We start from the raw sequence: 22,638 nt of genomic DNA, 5'->3' as shown, positions 1-22,638 counted from the left end.
CCTGCCACATATACTGTTGGATCCTATTAGCTAGGATCTTGTTGAGAATCTTAGCACGCATATTCATAAGGGATATTGGTCTGAAATTCTTTTTGGTGGGGTTTTTACCTGGTTTGGGGATTAGGGTAATACTGGCTTCATAGTAAGTTTTCCTTCTGCTTCAATTTTTTGAAACAGCTTCAGGAGAAAAGGTATTATTTCTTCTTTGAAAGTTCTGTAGTATTCCCCAGGGAATCTGTCAGGTCCTGGGCTTTTGTTTTTTGGAGGTTTTGATCACTGCTTCAATCTAGTTACTAGATATTGGTCTACTCAGGTTGTCAGTTTCTTCCTTACTCAGCTTTGGAAGTTTATAGGTTTCCAGGAATGCATCCATATCATCTAGGTTGCTTAATTTATTGGCATATAACTGTTGATAATAATTTCTGATGATTGTTTTTATTTTCTTGCTGTTATTCATGATCTCGCCCTTTTCATTCATAATTTTATTAATTTGGGTCCGCTCTTCTTTTGGATTAGTTTGGCCAATGGTTTATAGATCTTATTGATTCTTTCAAAAAACCAGCTTCAAGTTTTGTTGATGCGTTCTACTGTATCTCTAGTTTCTCTCTCATTGATCTCTGCTCAATCTTATTATTTCTTATCTCTTGCATGGAGTTGGCTTAATTTGTTGTTGATTCTTTAAGGTGTAAAGAGAGCTGGTGTATTCTGGATTTTCAGTTTTTTTGAGGGAGGCTTGGATGGCTATGTATTTCCCCATTAGGACCGCCTTTGCTGTATCCCATAGGTTTTGGACTGAAGTGTCTTCATTCTCATTGGTTTCCATGAATTGTTTAAGTTCTTTGATTTCCTGGTTGATCCAAACATTCTTTTTTTTTTTTTTAAGATTTTATTTATTTATTTGACAGATAGAAATCACAAGTAGGCAGAGAGGCAGGCAGAGAGAAAGGAGGGGAAGAAGGCTCCCTGTTGAGCAGAGAGCCCGATGTGGGCCTTGATCCCAGGACCCTGGGATCATGACCTGAGCCTAAGGCAGAGGTTTTAACCCATGGAGCCTACCAGGCACTCCAGATCCAAACAGTCTTAAGCAAGGTGGCCTTTTAGCACTCTGAGGGTGTTAACAATGATTTTTCCCTGAAATTTTCATCTTCCTTCTACCGTTTGGTTTCTGATGAGTTGCTTTGTTTGTGCTTATTTATTTAATCTGTTTTTATCATATTAGAGGCTTTTCTCAGATGGCTATCAAGCCTGAATACTTTAAAGAGTATTCCAGTACAGTTTCAACGGAAAGCTCTGCAAGAGTGGGGTTGGGGGTTGGGGTCTTGGTGGCTATGAGTGTCATAATAGTGAGCCCTAGCTGAGCTGTATTGTTAGGAAACCCTTAGTGTAATTTTCATTATGTCTTTCCTTCTGGGCTTGTCCAGTTTCTCAGAGAAGGATCCTACAGTCTTCTGCCTGAAGGACTAGCTGACAGCTTTCTGGGACCCAAATGAGAGAAGGAATCTGGGTTCTCAGCACCCAGTATGTATTTTTTAACCCCGCCAATCTCAGTAAGGTCCCCCTGACAACTGTACCTGATATATCCTCTAATCTAGAAATGCTTTGTTCTGCTCTTTCCAGAGAATAAGCATCTAGTTTCTGTGGAGGTGGGGGAGCTAGTGCCAGATGGGGATCTGGATGCTACTTCTATTTTTCTTCCCCTTTCTCCCATCCCCGAAGTGAACTCATGCCATCCATCTCTGAGTCTTTCAGGGTATTCCAAATAATAATCAGACTGGTTTTCTCTTCTGGCACGGGCCTCAGATTGGTTTTCCTGGATTTGCTGCCATGTACTCTTCAGCTTCTAACATGCTGACACTGTTGTTCCCTCTGCCATCCTACCCATATTTCGTTAGGGGCTGAAGTAGATTCCATCTGTCCCCACATTCTACAATGGAGCCTTTTAGAATAATACTCTTTGAGTATACATAATTAGTTTTTGTCTCTTTCTTATAAAACTAGAATGCAGGGGGAAATAAACTTTTAACTTTATGTGTTGTACTTTGACTAGATGATGAATGGACTGAATCAGGATCAAATGAAAGGATGATGGTTTTTATTTGTGTACTTTGTAGTAAATTGATGTGTGTATGTGTGCGTGTTTTATAGGTTGTAGTTCCAATACCTTCATGGTTAACAAGAACCAGAAAATCTGTCACAGATGATCCTCAAAAACTATCAACGGAATTGTCTATAATTTTTAAGTACTCTCCATTTAGAAATGAAGCTGAACTGATGCAGCAGTTTGATGTGATCTATGGGAAATGTGGTAAGATCATCAAAACTCTGCAGTTTTGTTAGAAGTATTTCATTTTTAGTATCTTTCAAAAGATACTCTGCATACACTTTTATATTTTTTTCTATTTGTAACACCATGCAGGATCTTACATGGGGGCAGTCATTCATTGTATCCACAGGAATTTTGTCTTAAGTGAATCCAAACATGAATAGCTCCAAGTCCAAAGTTGTACTTGGATGAGCTTGGTGAAGGCTGGATGAGAAGGGGTGGCATAGTCTGTGACCCCAGGGAATCCGTAGTCCCTGCACTACATAGCAGATTTAGGACATGCTTACTGCAGGGTCTACGACTAGATGATCTCACATATATAAGACAGTTAGCAGTTTATAAGCCAGTGAATCCAGGTTTCTGAGGCATAGAGTTTCTGTTTTTTCTGTATTCTTTCAACCTACACCAGCCTTCTACTCAACATGTAGAATGCCCTGTGTCTACTAACATTTTCCAGTGCCAGTCTTTCTCTAGATGTTTGCCTTTCTTATCTGGAAACAAGAAGAATCCTACTCTAGAGAAAACTATGTGCATTTTCCTTTTTGGAACTCCTTGATTTAGATAATGTTTTTAGTGAAAATCTTTTTTTAAGGTTTTATATTCATATGTATATATATATAATATATAATTACTAATTATGTAAAAATATATATTATAGATAATGATTATATATAATATATAATTTAATTATATATTATAATTATATAATATATAGTAATTATATATAATATATATTAAATAATATATAATAAATATATATTTATTTGAGAGAGCGCAGGCCAGGGGGAGACATAGAGGGAGAGGGAGAAGCAGGTTCCCTGTTCTACCCCACGACCCTGGGATCATGACCTTGGTTAAAGGCAGGCACTTAACCCACTGAAATTCTGAAAAATTTGTTTCTGGCTTGGCGTGTATTACCTTCAAATTTTCTTCTTTAATTTATGGCATTTTGTTTAAAAATGATTTTTTGTCATCCTTTCCCTTTTAGAGGAAAACTAGTGGCAATTCAATAAATATTAATCTTCTTAATATATACATGTTATACTTTTTTTTTTTTAATTTTTGGGGAGAGAGTGGCTGCAAGCATCGAGGGAGGGATAGAAGGAGAAAGAGAGAGAGAATCTTAGGCAGGTTGCACGCTTAGCGCAGAACCCAAGTTGGGCCTTGATCTCGCGACCTGGAGATCATGACCTGAGCTGAAATTAAGTCAGACCCTCAACCGACTGAGCCACCCATGCACCCCTATTCATGACATAATTGAAGGACAGCAAATGTTAACTTGTTAGCTGACTTTTAATTGTGAAATATTCATGTAAGTACTAATGAATGGTGTGCTGTTTCTTGAATACTTTTCTAAATGTTTTATTAAAAATTAACACGTTTAATTCTCAAAATAATTTATGTGTTCTGCTGTGTAGATTAGAAAAAATTAGGTTCAAAGAGGTTAGGAAGCTTATCTGAGGTCATTGTGCAGGTAAATAAATGGTTGATTAGGATTTGGACACAGGCATTCTTAGTCACTGTGCTGTTTGTTCTCTCTTGTGTTTTAGTACTACCAAGAGAAGTATAATTGGTTGTTCTTTTAATTTCTCTGACAATCCTGTTTGCCTTTGTATCATAATCAATTTTGTAAAGAATTTGGATTATTTTGTTAACTATGCTGTAGAGCCGGGGTCGGCAAATGTGACCTGCAGGTCAAACCCAGCGATGCTTGTTTTTGTAAATGAAGTTTTATTGAAAGATAGCCACACTCAATTCATTTATGTATTCTCCGTGGCAGCTTTCATGGTACAGTGATGGAGGTGAGTTGTGAGTAGATGTGGCAGAGACCATTTGGCCTGCAAAGCCTGAAATGTTTGTTATCTGTCCCTTTACAAAAAAAGTTTGCCAACACCTCTTATGGGGTCTAAAAGCAATTCTTTGTATCTGTACAAATTTTAAAAACTCATCTTTGTTCTTATGTGCATTGATTATAGCTCCACCAGTGAGACCTTTACCTACAATACAAATTTTAGCTCAGACTCCTAACGGTTTTCATAATGCAAATTATGAAAAGAGTGCCAAAGTGTAGAATCTACATTGAGAAACTTATAATGAATTGAATAGGAATAAGCACTATAACGCAGAAACTCAACACTCTTTGGCAGAGAGTGGAATTTGCCATGAGACTTATATCTTGGAACTTACCCGGGCATATTACTTACTGAAGTACAGAAGGAAATTTGGTCTAGAGTTGGCTTAATTCCATAGATGAGATAATAGCACTATAACTTATATTTAGTGTAATTAAAGTATTGACAAGTCAAATGTCCTTTTTTTCCTACTAGGTACTTTGCTGGTTATTTATAACTTGAAGCTTTTGCTTAGTGGAGAACCAGAGTTGGATATTAAGACCGACAAGGAAGATATACTAATGGCTGGAGCTCTTGAGGAGTGAGTAGTGTTTGTGTTTGACAGAATGTCTCTCAGGGATGGCAGCGAGCTGGCTTTGGAGCTCTTTCTCCTGGTTCTAGGTCTGAGGCCCCTGTCCTTAGGTTCTAGGAACCTCCCCACTAGGTTCTAGGACAGTACATTTTTTCCCAATTACTGATGAAGTAAGTTAGGCTAGACACTGATTCCCAAACCTGGCTCACTCTCTGAATGACCTGGATAGATTCTTAAGAAGTATAGGATTTTGTCTTATCTCAGACTGTGTTGAGTCAGAAGTCTCCCAGTATCAGGCCCAGGAATCAATATTTTTCACATGTTCCCCAGGTGACTCAGAGGTGACTGCGCATTTGGGAACCACTGGAATAGCACCTCTAAGCTTCTCTAATTCAAACTCCTATTTGATGAATATCAAAACTGAAAAAAACCCTCAGAGTTCATTATCCATTACATGTCATTAAAATTGGGCGTCAGTGGGCACCTGGGTGGCTTGGTTGGTTGGGCGACTGCCTGTAGCTTGGTTTGTGATCCGGGAGTCCGGGGATGGGGTCCTGCATCAGGTTCCCTGACCGGCCGGGAGTCCTCTTCTCCCTCTGACCCTCTCCCTTCTTGTGCTTTCTCTCTCACTCTCTCTCTCAAGTAAATAAATAAAATCTTTAAAAAGGGGGGGGCATCAGTATGGTGAGAAGCGAAAAGAAATAGGACCAGCTGACAATTCAGAATGACAATATGAACTTCATAGTTGTAGTTTTTAAGTAAATAAATTGACACATCATTTTTCCTGGCTATTAGGGATCCGTAGGAAACAGAATAAGGAAGCATTGGTGAGCATGCGTGAAAAGGATGGAGAAATAATGAAACAGTGACTGAACCTAAGTTTCTCCAAAATAACTTTGTATTTGAAACTTAACAGCTTGAGCCCACAGTCTCTTAGTGTCAGAACTCTGGAGCTAGAAGGGATTTTGAAGGATTTAAATTCAGACTGATTCATTTTAATTAAATACTGGTATTGTCCAGTGGAAATGGAATGAGAGACACAGATATTAACCCTATATGAAATCTAAATTTTCTAGTAGCCTCATTAGGAAAAGTAAAAAGAAACCGGTCAAATTAATTTTAATAATGTTTTGTTTAATCTGTTATATATAAAATATAATTTTAATATGAAAAATATTAATGAGACATTTTGTACCCTTTTTCCTATTAAATCCTTGAAACCTAGTGTGTTTCTTACACAGATAGCATGTGTCAGTTTGGACTAGGGCCCAACGGCCACATATGGCTAGAGGCTACCGTATTGGACAGTGCAATTTTAGATTAAGAAACTGAGACTCAAGTAAATACATAAAATTAACAGAGAATTTCTTCTGTCTTTGAGGTGAAATTTTAAAGTCCCTTCCCCAGTTAGAAAATTTAATGTTTGATAATGCACTTTTAGATTTTCTTTTCTTTTTTCTAATTTATATTTTTCCTCATTTCATTCTAATATATTATTCTTGATTTATACAGAAATGAAGGTTTTTGTCTCTTGGAAAAAAAATCCAGCCTCATTACTATTGTACAAATGCTGGGAACCCTTTGGTAACATTAACACGCCAATATCAGAAAGGAGGCACAGACCTGTTCCTGGCACCTCCATTACCACCTCCTCCTTCCCCCAGCCCTGCCCTTCTCACAGCTGCTTCCAAAACCAGTATCTCATGCTCTTTAAAAGCTCTGAACCCAAATTTTCTAACAGTTATCTGTCAGAGTGCCTTGGCATTTCAGCACTAGCATCAGAAAACAAACACATTACTAGAGGAATAATTTGACAGCTAATTTCTTTGGGAAGAAAGTTCTTACTGTTTCCAGATTGTTTAATGAAGTCAGAAGCTTCTTAAGCCATTTAAACACTTAATCACAAAATGAAAAAAATGGGTCAGACCAGGACATGTACAGTTTAATTTTGGAACATTGACCACGTTGGATTTGTTTGTTTGATTTTTTAACATTTTTTGTAGTTTCATCATAAGAAAGGCTTTTTAAAGAAAGGATGGAGGATTTTTATGAGGATGGGTTGTTGTAATGAGGAGACATCATTTCTCTACCAAGGGTGCTATCTATACTATACATTTCATGGCTATGATACGAGTCTCACAGTAGTGCGAAGGAGGGACAGCAGTACCACCTCCTGGGGAGGAGTGATGTGTAGTTTTCCCTCTGAAAAGTCAGTGGGTCTGACATTAACACCCAATCCGTCTTCATTAAGGGGCTGGAAAATGGTTAACTCTTACAGCCGAAAGAATACTCTAGTGGAAGATGGATCTTTCTCTGACTCTTCTTCCATTTTTGACTTCTGATACTTGAACTTCTGATCAGATACAGTTTACCTAATCTTGGTTTCAAGAACAAATGGTTTAGTAATGTAACAACTCCTTTGCCATTTCTTTTTCTTGTGGTTATGGTGTCCCCTTAAAGCCCCTGGGCATGATTCTTCATCTGTTCTAAACAAGTTTCAAACCTTGGAACTATGCAGTCTCCACCTTTGGTCTTAGACGGCTTGGTTCTGCTGATTCTGAAAATAATTTTCTACATAGAAATAGGAAAATTAAAGCCTTCAGACTTTTTTTCTGACACATTTTCTTCCAATTTTGTTTATTATAAAGTCAAAAGTGAGACAGTATTTTTAAAAAAATTTAAAGAAAAGAATTTATCATAATTGATCAATTTTTTAATTCAATTCTGTTTTTTTAAGTGTGATTTCTCCTTTTGTTGCATTTACAATTTGCTTCTGAACTTTAAGTTATTATGTAGTCTTGCTAAGTCTCATTTTATAATGATTTCTTGATAAGTGGTTTTACAATAGTGCATTAAATTGATTTATCATAGATTCTATAGCAATTTCATTTTTGATAGTAGCATGGGTCCAAGTGTTTTACATTATTTTTAGATTTTTTTTGCTTTTTTATATTAACTTACAATGTATTATTTTCCATAGGGGTACAGGTCTGTGAATCATCAGGCTTACACATTTCATAGCACTCACCATAGCACATACCCTCCCCACTGTCCATAACCCCAACACCCTATCCCTGCCCCCCCAACCCCCAGCAACCCTCAGTTTGTTTTGTGAGATTAAGAGTCTCTTATGTTTTGTCTCCCTCCCAATCCCATCATGTTTCCCCCACCCTGCCTCTCAAATTCCTCATATCAGAGAGATCATATGATAATTATCTTTCTCTGATTGACTTATTTCACTCAGCATGATATCCTCTAGCTCCATCCACATTATTGCAAATGGCAAGACTTCATTTTTGATGGCTGCATAGTATTCCAGTGTGTGTGTGTGTGTGTGTGTGTGTGTGTGTATACCACGTCTTTTTTATTTATTCATCTGCTCATCAGCATCTAGGCTCTTTCCATAGTTTGGTTATTGTGGACACTGCTACTCTAAACATTTGGGTGCCCGTGCCCCTTTGGATCACTACATTTGTATCTTTAGAGTAAATACCCAGTAGTGCAATTGCTGGGTCATAAGGTAATTCTATTTTCAACTTTTTGAGGAACCTCCATACTGTTTTCCAGAGTGGCTGTACCAGCTTACATTCCCACAACAGTGTAGGAGGGTCCCCCTTTCTCTGCATCCTTGCCAGCCTCTGTCATTTCCTGACTGGTTAATTTTAGCCATTCTGACTGGTGGTATCTCATTGTGGTTTTGATTCGTATTTCCCTGATGCCGAGTGATACTGAACACTTTTTCATGTGTCTGTTGGCCATTTGAATGTCTTCTTTGCAGAAATGTCTGTTCATGTCCTCTGCCCATTTTTTTTTATTTTTTAAATTTTTTCTTTATTTTTTTAATTTATTTTTTATTTATTTTCAGCATAACAGTATTCATTATTTTTGCACCACACCCAGTGCTCCATGCAAGCCGTGCCCTCTATAATACCCACCACCTGGTACCCCAACACCCACCCCCTGCCCCTTCAAAACCCTCAGATTGTTTTTCAGAATCCATAGTCTCTCATGGTTCACCTCCCCTTCCAATTTCCCCCAACTCCCTTCTCCTCTCTAACTCCCCATGCCCTCCATGCTATTTGTTATGCTCCACAAATAAGTGAAATCATATGATAATTGACTCTCTCTGCTTGACTTATTTCACTCAGCATAATCTCTTTCACTCGCGTCCATGTTGCTATAAAAGTTGGGTATTCATCCTTTCTGATGGAGGCATAATACTCTATAGTGTATATGGACCACATCTCCCTTATCCATTTGTCTGCTGTAGGGCATCTTAATTCTTTCTCTGCCCATTTCTGGATTGGATTATTTGTTCTTTGGGTGTTGAGTTTGATAAGTTCTTTATAGATCTTGGATACTAGCCCTTCATCTGATACGTCATTTGCAAATATCTTCTCCCATTGTGTTGGTTGTCTTTTGGTATTGTTTACTGTTTCCTTTGCTGTGCAAAAGCTTTGATCTTGATGAAGTCCCAATAGTTCATTTGCTCTTGCTTCCCTTGCTTTTGGTGATATTTCTAGGAAGAAGTTGATGTGGCTGAGGTTCAAGAGGTTACTGCTTGTGTTCTCCTTAAGGATTTTGATGGATTCCTGTCTCACATTGAGGTCTTTCATCCACTTTCATTTATTTTGTGTGTGGTGTAAAGAAATGGTCCAGTTTCATTCTTCTGCATGTGGCTATCCAATTTTTCCAACACCATTTGTTGAAGAGACTTTTTTCTGTTGTACATTCTTTCCTGCTTTGTCAAAGATTAGTTGACTGTAGAATTGAGAGTCCATTTCTGGACTCTCTATTCTGTTCCACTGATCTATGTGTCTGTTTTTGTGCCAGTACCATGCTGTCTTGATGGTGACAGCTTTGTAATGAGCTTGAAGTCTGGAATTGTGATGCCACCAACTTTGGCTTTCTTTTTCAACATTCCTCTGGCTATTCAGGGTCTTTTCTGGTTCCATGTAAATTTTAGGATTATTTATTCCATTTTTTTGAAAAAAATTGATGGTATATTGATAGGGTTACATTAAATGTGTAGATTGCTCTAGGTAGCATAGACATTTTCACAATATTTGTTCTTCAAATCTGTGAGCATAGAATAGTTTTCCATTTCTTTGTGTCTTCCTCAGTTTTTTTCATGAGTACTTTATAGTTTTCTGAGTACAGATTCTTTGCCACTTTGGCTAGGTTTATTCCTAGGTATTTTATGGTTTTGGGTACAATTGTAAATGGGATTGACTCCTTAATTTCTCTTTCTTCTGTCTTGCTGTTGGTGTATAGAAATGCAACTGATTTCTGTGGATTGATTTTATATCCTGATACTTAATGAATTACTGTATGAGTTCTAGAAGATTTGGCATGGGTTCTTTTGGGTTTTCCACATAAAGTACCGTATCATCTGCAAAGAGTGAGAGTTTGACTTCTTCTTGGCTGGTTCGGATGTCTTTTATTTCTTTTTGTTGTCTGATTGCTGAGGCTAGGACTTCTAGTACTATGTTGAATAGCAGTGGTAAGAGTAGACATCCTTATTTCCTGACCTTAGGGGAAAAGTTCTCAGTTTTTCTCCATTGAGAATGGTATTCACTGTGGGTTTTCCATAGGTTGCTTTTATGATATTGAGGTATGTACCCCTGTCCCTACACTGTGAAGAGTTTTGATCAAGAAAGGATGCTATATTTATCAAATGCTTTTCAGCATCTATTGAGAGAATCATATCTATTTTATTGAACAGTTTTAGGAGAACAGGTATTAATTCTTCTTTAAATGTTTGGTAGAATTCCCCTGGGAAGCTGTCGGTCCTGAGCTCTTGTTTTTTGGGAGTTGTTTGGTGACTGCTTCAATCTCCTTACTGGTTATGAGTCTGTTCAGGTTTTCTATTTCTTCCTGGTTCAGTTTTGGTAGTTTCTGTTTCTCTAAGAATGCATCCCTTTCTTCTACATTGTCAAATTTGCTGGCGTATAGTTGCTCATAATATGTTCTTATTATTGTTTGTATTTCATTGGTGTTAGTTGTAATCTCTCCTCATTCATTTATGATTTTATTTATTTGGGTCCTTTCTCTTTTCTTTTTGATAAGTCTGGCCAGGGGCTTATCAATCTTATTAATTCTTTCCAAAAACCAGCCTCTAGTATCATTAATTTGTTGTACTGTTTTGTTTTGTTTTTTGGTTTCTATTTCACTGATTTCTGCTCTGCTCTTTATTATTTCTCTTCTCTTGCTGGGTTTAGGCTTTCTTTGCTGTTCTTTTTTTAGCTCCTTTAGGTGTAGGGTTAGGTTGTATACTTGAGACCTTTCTTGTTTCTTGAGAAAGGCTTGTGTTGCTATGTACTTTCCTCTTAGGACAGCCTTTGCTGTGTCCCAAAGATTTTGAACAGTTGTGTTTTCATTTTCATTTGTTTTTATGAACTTATTAAATTCTTCTTTAATTTCCTGGTTAACCCATTCATTCTTTAGTAGGATGCTCTTTAGCCTTCATGTATTTGAGTTCTTCCAACTTTCCTCTGGTGATAGAGTTCTAGTTTCAAAGCATTGTGGTCTAAAAATATGTAAGAAATGATGCCAGTCTTTTGTACTGGTTGAGACCTGATTTATGCCCCAGGATGTGATCTGTTCTGGACAATGTTCCATGTGCCCTAAAGGAGAATGTGTATTCTGTTGTTTTGGGATGGAATGTTATAAATATATCTGTGATGTCCATCTGGTCCAATGTGTCATTTAAAGCCTTTATTTCATTGTTGATCTTTTGCTTTCATGATCTTTCCATTTCAGTGAGAGGGTAATTAAAGTCCCCTACTATTATTGTATTATTATTGGTGTATTTCTTTGATTTTGTTATTAATTGGTTTATATAATTGGCTGCTCTCATGTTAGGGGCATAGATATTTAAAATTGTTAGATCTTCTTCTTGGACAGACCCTTTAAGTATGATATAGTGTCCTTCCTCATATCTTATTATGGTCTTTGGCTTAAAATCTAATTTATCTGATATAAGGATTGGCATCCCAGCTTTATTTTGATGTTCATTAGTATGGTAAATTATTTTCCACCCCCTTACTTTAAATCTGGATGTGTCTTTGGGTCTAAAATGAGTTTCATGTAGACAGCATATTGATGGATCTTATTTTTTTTATCCATTCTGATACCCTATGTCTTTTGATTGGGGGCATTTAGCCCATTTACATTCAGGGTAACTATTGAAAGATATGAATTTAGTTCCATTGTATTGCCAATATACCATCTCTGTTTCTTTCTGGTCTGTTACTTTTAGGCTCTCTCTCTGTTTATAGGACTCGTTTCAAAATTTTCTATAAGGCCGGTTTCATGTTTGCAAATTCTTTTAGTTTTTGTTTGTCCTGGAAGCTTTTTAATCTCTCTTCTATTTTCAATGACAGCCTAGCTGGTTATAGTATTCTTTCTTTCTTTATTTTTAAAATATTTTATTTATTTATTTGACAGACAGAGACACAGCGAGAGAGGGAACACAAGCAGGGGGAGTGGGAGAGGGAGAAGCAGGCTTCCTGCCGAGTGGAGAGCCCAACGTGGGGGGGCGCCTGGGTGGCTCAGTGGGTTAAGCCGCTGCCTTCGGCTCAGGTCATGATCTCGGGGTCCTGGGATCGAGTCCCGCATCGGGCTCTCTGCTCAGCAGGGAGCCTGCTTCCCTCTCTCTCTCTCTGCCTGCCTCTCTGCCTACTTGTGATTTCTCTCTGTCGAATAAATAAATAAAAAAAAAAAAAAAGAGAGCCCAACGTGGGGCTTGATCCCAGGATCCTGGGATCATGACCTGAGCCGAAGGCAGATGCTTAATGACTGAGCCACTCAGGCACCCCTGGATATAGTATTCTTAGTTGCATGTTTTTCTCGTTTGGTGCTCTGAATATATCATGCCAGTCCTTTCTGGCCTGCCAGGTCTCTATAGATAGGTCTGCTGCCATTCTAATATTTCTGCTGTTGTGTGTTACAGACCTCTTGTCCCGAGCTGCTTTCAGGATTTTCTCTTTGTCACTGAGACTTGTAAGTTTTACTTGTAGATGCCCGGGTGTGGATCTATTTTTATTGATTTTGACAGGAGTTCTCTGTGCTACCTGGATTTTGATGCTTGTTCCCATCACCATATTAGGGATATTCTCTACTATCATTTGCTCCAATATATCTTCTGCCCCCATGTCTCTCTCTCCTTCTTCTGGGATCCCAATTATTCTAATATTGTTTCATCTCAAGGTATCACTTATCTCTCAAATTCTCCCCTCATGGTCCAGTAGTTGTCTTTTGCTCGGCTTCTTTATTCTCCATCATTTGGTCTTCTTTATCACTAATTCTCTCTCCTGCATCATTTATCCTAGCAGTAAGAGCCTCCATTTTTGACTGCCCCTCATTAATAGCTTTTTTGATTTCAACTTGTTTAGATTTTAGCTTTTATATTTTACCAGAAAGGGATTTGATTTCTTCAGAAAGGGATTCTCTTATGTCTTCCATGCTTTTTTCGAGCCCAGCTAGCACCTTGATAACCGTCATTCTGAATCGTCTAGTTCTGACATAGTACTAATGTCTGTATTGATTAGATAGGTCCCTAGCCAGTGGTACTGCCTCTTGTTCTTTTTTTTTTTGGTGAGTTTTTCCACCTTATCATTTTATGCAGATATGAATAGATGAATGAGAGAACAAAATACTAAAAGGGTAGCAACAACCCCAGAAAAATATACATTAACCAAATCAGAAGAGACCTGAAACTGGGGTGGAAAGAAAGGGGCAAAAAAGAAAAAAATATATATGTTTATGTATATTTAATTAGAGTGGTGAATAGAACAGAGCCAGACACTTTATTTTGAGTATATTTTGGTCTGTTAGAAGAAACTACCTCCCAAAATTTTAAAGACTATATGTATATACATACACACACAAATAAGGGTAAACAGGATGAAGAAATGGAATATGACTATGAATAAGAAAATTAAAGATTCTGAAAAGGGAATTGATAAGTTGGTTGAATAAAGAAAAAAAAAAGAAAGAATGTGATCAGGCTGGAGATGAGAACAAAGCTGTCTGCCAGGTTTAGGGTATATTTTGATCTATCAGAAGAAATTGTTTTCCAAAATTCTAATGAAGAAAAACCTATATGTATACAAAAAATAGGGTTAAATACAATAAAGGGATAAAATAAGACTATAACGGTGAAAATTAAATATTTTTAAAAAGATATTGATAATGTAAATCATTAAAAAACATTAAAATAGGAAGAAGATAAATTACAAAAGGAATAAGAATAAAAATTTTAAAAATTTAACTCTGAAAGACTAAAGGATCATGGGAAAAAAACCATGAATTCTGTGTTTCTATCCTCTAGCTCTGGAGTTCCACAGTCCTCATTGATTAGTGAACTTGATCTTGGCTGCATTTGGATTTGGATTTTCTTGCTGATTTTCTAGGGGAGGGATCTGTTGCAGTAATTCTCAAATGTCTTTGCCTGAGACGGAATTGCACCACCCTTGCCAGGGGCCAAGCTCAGTAATCTGCTTGGGTTTGCTCTTGGTAGCTTTTGTAACCTGAACACTTTCTGTACAGCTTTGGAGAACAGGAATGAAAATGGCAACCTCCCAGTCTCCTGCCTCATAGGAGCTGAGAGTTCTGAGCCCCCACTCCTCAGTGTGCCCTCAGAGAAAAGCAGTCAATCCCTCCCATTTCCCTGGTTTCCAGTTACACTCCAAACTTACCAGCCTGTGACCAAGCGTTTCTATCGCTGGGGCACAGCCCCCTTTGGAGTCTCTAAACCCAGCAGATTCCTACCAAATACTCCTGTGTTGCTCCTCCCAGGGGAGGAAGGAGGGGGTCTCCCCAGATCTGCCACTCATGGGGGTCCCTGCTCAAAAAGCAGTGGTCCGACTGTTCCTTGGATCATGGTTTAAGGTAATCCCGAGCTGAGAGCCCACTCCTCAGCTCCATCCCTGCAGCTGGTCTCCCCACTCCAGTACCTGAGAGCTCTGCTGCACACAGGCACCCCCAGTTTTTCTGTGATCTCATGGGTCCTGAGACCACACTGTCCCTGCGAGGGGTCCTCCCCTCCCATACTTAGCCTCTGGAGTGACATCCCTCAGTGGAAAATACTTCTCAAAGTTCTGATTTTGTGCTGCGCTGCTCTACCGCTTGCCAGGAGCCAGCCCCTACCCCCTGCGGTCTATCTTCCCACATGTTGCATCAGATTGATTTCTCCACACATCCTGCCTTCTGGAAAGTGGTCGATTATCTATTCCTGGGGTTGCTGCTCTTCTCTTCTCTCTCCTCTTGAGTTTGTAGCTGTTCAGAATGGTTTGATATCTAGCTGAACTCCTGGGACTTCTGCCATCTTGCTCCTCTCTTATTTATAGATAATATGGAAAGAAACATTTTCATACAGATGGATTTTTTTTAGAAAATTTTTTAATGATTTTATTAGAGAGAGTGTGTGTGTGCATGAGCAGGGGGGAGGGGCAGAAGGAGAGGGAGAAGCAGACTCCCCACTGGGCAAGGAGCCCGATGCAGGGCTCAGTCTCATAAAACTCGGATCATGACTGGAGCAGATGTGTAACTCACTGAGCCACTTAGGCACACTTGAATTGTTTTATATATTTATTTATTTTAAACAAATTCCCAAGAAGGGAACTACTGAGTCACAGTATCTGGACTTTCATATAGTTCTTGTGAATATTTCATATCAGTTGTAAATTTTGCAATCAAAACCCTTTATCTGCTTTGGGCTGAGGCTCTACAATCATAATCCGACCATCAGCAAGGCCTTGTTGCAAAATGACAATAATGTCATGAAAATTTCATTAGGAGTGATGTTCAAGTACACAGGCAGTGGCATGTGCTTTGGCAGTAGCAGTCTAAAGACAGCCTGTTTTCTCTTTAAAAAATGTAGATAGATAAGTCATCTCAGAATTTCAGAATCAGATGAGGCAGCAGTTTGCATTTAACGTATGATATATTAAATCAGAATTCGAATCTGTGAATGTGGCATGTGGAGAGTGCCAGGGAATCATACATAGTTGCAGGGTGATTTGCGGAAAGTGGGTTATATCTGCAGGGAAAGAATCTGCCATTTTAAATTTAGGCAAAGTGCCCTAAAAGGGAAGATGATGATATGAAAAATAATTTTGTAAGAAATCAAAATAAAGTTAAGACTTTGGAACAAAGAAGCAGGGGAAGGACTCAGAATATGGAATATTAATGAAAATAGTAGTGAACTAATGACAGAAAATAAGAGGTTTCTTCAGAGCCGGCTTAGACAATGTTTCTTTGTTAATTTATGTTGCGGTAATTTTTGGAACTCTGGACCAAGTCCCACATCTCAAACTTTGGCAAATTTTACCCCAACCAAGTTTTTTTTTTTTTTTTCCTTTGAGGTAGTCAAAACAAAGTCAGATAACTTGTTCTCTCCTTCTCACTGGTGGCTGTTAGTAAACTTTAGTTACAATTAGACAGATGATTAAAATCAGAGTGATTTGCAGAGGTCCTCTGTTGGTTGAATGCAGTAGGACTGAGCAAATGGTTGTGATAGGTGGTAGAGGGGAGGGTCTGAAGAGGCCAGTGCCTGGCCTTGCCTCACATGTGGTTAGTATCAACTGGCTTCTGCAGAATTCACAGGATTGTAATTCTACTTCCGTATTCTGTACCCAGAGAGTCTATATAGATAGCACATATGGAACTACTCTATCATTGAGATGTTTTAAATTTCCTTCATAGGACATAGAATCCTTTATGTGGATATGAGTATGGAATTATAATTTCAAAATTGAGATCTTGAAATTTTATATAAGGTATGCCACCAAATCCTGGGTCCGAGTGTTAGTTTTTTTCACGCTCTCCTGTCTCTCACTCTTTGTTGTGGTCTTCCTGGTGGTCCAGCACCTGCTCTAGGGACAGTAATCTTTGGGGCAGAGGTAAAGTGGGCCTCAAGGCAGCGGTAGAGTGGGCCTCAAGTAGTACACAAATATGAGTTGATTGAAAAATACTTAAACATACATAAATATAACAGTGCTCTCTCATTCTCTCCCCCAACCCCCTTCCCACCATCTTGCTTCTACTATAGAAACCATTCTGCAACTTGGGTTTTTAAATATGTCATCTAGATTTTCCAGTAGTTGTCAGTTTAAATTAAAGTCATCCTTTTTGTCTTCACAGCTTTTTCTTCTGCTGTAATTTAATCTTTTCAATAAGGTTGCAAATATAATACAGAGGATTCCAACAAACCTTTCCCTCGGATTCCCCAGATGCTATTCTCACACTTGCTCTATCGGTCTTCCTCTCCCTCTTCTTCTCTGTAAGTACGGTAGAGACCCATGTATTCCTTCTAATTTCAAGAGTAATAATCTGTCACTGCCAGTATTTTGTGGCCAAAGTTGTCCTAGCTTTGGCTAGGCGGAGCCTGTTCAAGTGGGCTTTATTTTTATTTTTTATTTATTTTTTTTAAGATTTTATTTATTTATTTGACAAAGAGAAATCACAAGTAGACAGAGAGGCAGGCAGAGAGAGAGAGAGGGAAGCAGGCTCCCTGCTGAGCAGAGAGCCCGATGCGGGACTCGATCTCAGGACTCTGAGATCATGACCTGAGCCGAAGGCAGCAGCTTAACCCACTGAGCCACCCAGGCGCCCCTATTTTTATTTTTTAATTTAAATTCAGTTAATTAACATACAGTGTATTACTGGTTTCAGAGGTAGAGGTTAGTGATTCATCAGCCTTCTAGAGTACCCAGTGCTCTTTACATCACATGCTTTTCTTAATGTCCATCACTCAGTTACCTCAAACCTCTACCCACCTCCCCTCTAGCAACCCTCAGTTTGTTTCCTATGACTAAGAGTCTCTTATGGTTTGTCTCCCTTTCTGCTTTCATCTTGTTTAATTTTTTCCTCTATCTCCCTGTGGTCCTCTGTTTTGTTTCTTAAATTCCACATATGAGTGAGATCATAGGATAATTGTCTTTCTCTGATTTATTTCAATTAACATAATACTCTCTAGTTCCATCCATGTTGATACAGATGACAAGATTTCATTTTTTTGATGGCTGAGTAGTATTACATTGTGTATATATACTACATCTTCTTTATCCTTTCATCTGTTGGCAGACATCTGGGTTCTTTCCATAGTTTGGCTTTTATGCACATTGCTGCTATAAACATTCAGGTGCACCTGCCCCTTCGGATCACTACATTTATATCTTTAGGGTAGATACCCAGTAGTGCAATTGCTGGGTCATAGGGTAGCTCTATTTTCAACTTTTTGTGGTACCTCCATCCTGTTTTCCAGAGTGGCTGCACCAGCTTGCATTCTCACCAACAGTGTAAGAGGGTTCCCCTTTCTCTGAATCCTTGCCAACATCTGTCATTTCCTAACTTACTGATTTTAGCCATTCTAACAGGTATGGGGTGGTATCTCATGGTGGTTTTGATTTGTATTTCCCTGATGCCAAGTGATACTGAGCACTTTTTCATGTGTCTGTTGGCCATTTGAATGTCTTCTTTGCAGAAATGTCTGTTTATGTCCTCTGCCCATTTCTTGATTGGATTATTTGTTCTTTGGGTGTTGAGTTTGATAAGTTCTTTGTAGATCTTGGATACTAGCCCTTTATCTGATATGTCATTTGCAAATATCTTCTCCCATTGTGTTGGTTGTCTTTTGGTTTTGTCAACTTTTTCCTTTGCTGTGCAAAAGCTTTGATCTTGATGAAGTCCCAATAGTTCATTTTTGCCTTTGTTTCCCTTACCTTTGGAGATGTGTGAGGAAAGAAGTTGCTGCAGCTGAGGTTACAGAGGTTGCAATCTAGGTTTTCCTCTAGGATTTTGATGGATTCCTGTCTTATATATAGGTCTCTCACCCATTTTGAGTCTATTTTTGTGTGTGGTGTAAGGAAATGATCCAGTTTCCTTCTTTTGCATGCAGTTCAAGCTAGCTTTTGTGTTCTTTTGACATATAACCATCATTTTAAAACATTTTTTGGCATCATAAGATATTCCAGGCTCATATTACACTACTTCTGTTGCTGTAATGTAATCAGCCATTTCTCCAAGGAATCCTGGTTTCTTTTATTGAATAATTATAGTCCTCATTTTTTAATTTTATTTTTATTTGGCAGAGAGAAACAGAGATCACAAGTAGGCAGAGAGGCAGGCAGAGAGAGAGGGGGAAGCAGGCTCCCTGCTGAGCAGGGAGCCTGATACGGGGCTTGATCCCAGGACCCTGAGATCATGACCTGAGCTGAAGGCAGAGGCTTAACCCACTGAGCCACCCAGGTGCCCCTAGTCCCCATTTTTTAAAATGATTTTTTTAAAAGTCTATAAACAAATAAATTACTATACATTAGTGTGTAACAGTTTTTGCTTAATATTAAGTTACTTTGTGTTGATATATGGTATGTCAATACTTGCTAACTAATGATGGGAGCTTAAGTTGACTTTACTTTTTCACTATTTTAACAATGCTGATCTGTATTTTTTAAAAAAGATTTTATTTATTTGAGAGAAAGAAAGCAAGCAAGCAGTAGGGAGGTTCAGAGGGAGAGGAAGAGAGAGAATCTAAAACATACTCCCCACTGAGTGAGGAACCTGATGTGGATTTTGATCCTAGGACTCCAAAATCATGACCTGAACTGAAACCAAGAGTTGGCCACTTGACTGACAGCCACCCCCAGCTGCCCTGACACTTGATCTTTTTAAAATTAAAATTTGTATTTGGGTAACTGTAGACTTATAAGCAGTTTCAAGAAATAATATAGAAAAAGTTTATGTACCCTTTGCCCTGGTGCCCCATTGCTGTTACTTTGCTAAACTTGTAGTACAACATCACAACTAGGACATTGACATTGATGCAGTCTACCTAGCCTGGGTCAAATCCACCAATACATCAGACAAGGATCTTTCCTATTGCCTCTTTTTTAAAATTCTTTTAAGATTTTATCCATTTGTTTGAGAGAGAGAGAGATGTGTGAGAACAAAAGAGCACAGGCAGGAGGAGCAGTAGAGGAAGGAGAAGCAGACATCCCACAGAGCAAGAAGCCTGATATGGGGCTTGATCTCAGGACCCTAAGATTATGGCTTGAGCCAAAGGCAACTGAATGAGCCACCTAGGTGTACCCTTCCTGTTGCCTTTTTTTTTTTTTTAAAGATTTTATTTATTTATTTGACAGAGAGTGAGATCACAAGTAGGCAGAGAGGCAGGCAGAGAGAGAGAAGGAAGCAGGCTCCCCACTGAGCAAAGAGCCTGATGCGGGGTTCGATCCCAGGACCCTGAGACCATGACCCAAGCCGAAGGCAAAGGCTTAACCAACTGAGTCAGTGGGTTAAGCCCACTTAACCCAGACGCCCCTCCTGTTGCCTTTTATAGCCACATACACTCTCCCTCCTCTTTCCCAACTTGATCTTTAACATTGTTAATATTGTCCTTTGTCTAATAGAAATTTTTGATATTTTGAGATCAAATCTGAAATACTTTTCTTTATGAGTCTCTTTTGCATTTCTAAACCTTAGATAGGTTCCTTAACCAAATATATTTTCTTATCATTTCTCTTAATATTTGTAGTTTATTTCTATAGCTTTTTAATCTATCTGGAATTTGTTTTTTGAACATGGTGTGTACAGGGAAGGACAGATTAATATCTCCTAATCGATACAGCATTTTAAAAATAGTTCAGGCTTTCCTACTGATTTGAAATGCATACTAATATAAGCTAAATTATCATCAGATATGGATCTGTTTCTAGATGGCCTATTTCTTTTCATATATTTTTTCTGTTTTTGCTTAATTAGAACTTTTTAATTGCTATAGCTTACATAATATGTCTTGGGATTTAGACTGGGAGCCCATTGAATTTATGGATTAATTGGAGAAGAACTAACATATTTATGTTTTGGTTCTTATTTCAGTCTTACATATAGTTGAGTGGAGTTTTACATCATCGTGTATATCATTGTAGTTAGGAACAAGACTTTGGTAGTTAGACTGTATGAGTTCAATTTGTATTTCTATAAGCTGTGTTGATATGGGGAAGGTAGTTAACCTTACAGAGCCTCTAATTAGTTATCCAAAAATGGCAATAATAATAGCAGTTGTATTAATAGTGGTATATCACAGCACTGTTGTGAGGCTTACATGATGTATGAGCTGAAAAGTGCTTAGACCACTACCTGGCACAGAGTTCATATTCAGTAGTTGTTGGATATTATTATTTCTTCTTATAGGTCTTGTACATTTCTTTCTCTTTTTTGTACATTTCTTGTTAAGTATGTAGGTATTATGACTCTTCTTGGCATTCAAATAGGATCTTTTCTCTATTGCTTTTTCTAATTACTTAATTGTTAATTTGCATACACGAAAACTGCTGACTTTTAAAAAATTTTTATTTATTTATTTTGACAGAAGAGGGACAGAGGAAGAGGGAGAGTCTCTAAAGCCAACTCCACTAGATTCCATGACCCTGAGGTCATGACCTGAGCCGAAATCAAGAGTCAGAGGCATAACCAACTGAGCCACCCAGGCATTTCAAAACTATTGACCAGTCAAAAACCTCTGATTTTTTTTTTTTTTGAAGATTTTGTTTATTTATTTGACAGAGAGAGAGATCACATGTAGGCAGAGAGAGAGAGGAGGAAGCAGGCTCCCCTCTGAGCAGAGAGCCCAATGTGGGACTCAATCCCAGGACTCTGACCTGAGATCATGACCTGAGCCGAAGGCAGAGGCCCAACCCACTGAGCCACCCAGGCGCCCAAAAACTTTTGATTTTATATCTCGCCATTTACTGAATTCTTTTATTCTAAGTTTTCAGTTGAATTTTCTATTTAGTCTTTATTTGCAATAGTTATGGTTTTGTGTCTTCATTTCTGTTACTCTGTTTTAACTAACTAGTTAACTAAGAGTGGTAATAACAGACATGATTTTTGGTTTGGTTCTGTCTTAATGGGATTCTTTTATCTTTGACTATTAGATGTGATATTTGCTCTAGTTATTATTCCTTCTAATCAATGCCTTTCGCCAAATGTAGGAAGTCATTTTATTTCTAGTTTATTGAGTGACTTTTATTTTTCACATCAGGAAATTGATGTTAAGTTTTTGTCAAAGCTTTTTGATGTCTGTTGAGGTAATTTAGTTTTGTTTTTCTCTTTTAATCTGTTAAAGAAGTGTATTTATTTGAGTAAAGCTTGTGATACTGAACTATCATTTTTCTGTTCCTCAAACCCAACTAGTTCACTGTGTTAACTCCACGGTATTTTATTTAATATTTTTTGCCCTTATGCTTATACATGAGTCTGGGCTATAAATATGCTTTTATTTTCCTTACCTTATTTAGTATTAGTGTATAGATTATGGAAGAATGAGTTGAGAAGTTTTTTACCTCTTTGGTTGATTTGGAAGAGTTTGTAAAATGAGTCTTTAATTTGCCTATAGGTTTGGTAGAAATTCTCTGAAAAAACTGTGATTTTTTTAAAAATTTCTTTTCATTGTTCCAGAATTCATTGTTTATGCACCACACCCAGTGCTCCATGCAATACATGACCCCATAATACCCACCACCAGGCTCACCCAACCTCCCACCACCCCCCAAAACCCTCAGGTTGTTTTTCAGAGTCTACAGTCTCTCATGGTTCATCTCTCCCTCCAATTTCCCCCAACTCCCTTCTCCTCTCCATCTCCCCGTGTCCTCCATGTTATTTCTTATGCTCCACAAATAAGTGAAACCATATGATAATCGACTCTCTCTGCTTGACTCTTCACTCAGCATAATCTCTTCCAGTCCTGTCCATGTTGATACAAAAGTTGGGTATTCATCCTTTCTGATGGAGGCATAATACTCCATAGTGTATATGGACCACATCTTCCTTATCCATTTGTCCGTTGAAGGTCATCTTGGTTCTTTCGACAGTTTGGTAACCGTGGC

At 38.1% G+C, this 22,638-nt stretch overlaps 1 protein-coding gene across 1 annotated transcript in view; it reads left to right on the top strand.

The window, feature by feature from the left end:
• The window catches only part of MORC1 (MORC family CW-type zinc finger 1), a 187,187-nt gene that overhangs the window by 35,401 nt on the left and 129,148 nt on the right, over nucleotides 1–22,638 (top strand). Inside the window, exons 10-11 of the mRNA XM_044254799.1 lie at nucleotides 2,146–2,305; nucleotides 4,651–4,756. Of these exons, the coding sequence (XP_044110734.1) occupies nucleotides 2,146–2,305; nucleotides 4,651–4,756 (266 nt within the window). The remainder of the gene's footprint in view (nucleotides 1–2,145; nucleotides 2,306–4,650; nucleotides 4,757–22,638) is intronic.

The sequence above is a fragment of the Neovison vison genome, chromosome 6 (genome assembly GCF_020171115.1).
Source record: "Neovison vison isolate M4711 chromosome 6, ASM_NN_V1, whole genome shotgun sequence".
Classification (NCBI taxonomy): domain Eukaryota; kingdom Metazoa; phylum Chordata; class Mammalia; order Carnivora; family Mustelidae; genus Neogale; species Neogale vison.
The sequence above is the reverse complement of the archived record's forward strand: the minus strand, read 5'-3'. Positions and strand labels throughout refer to the sequence as shown.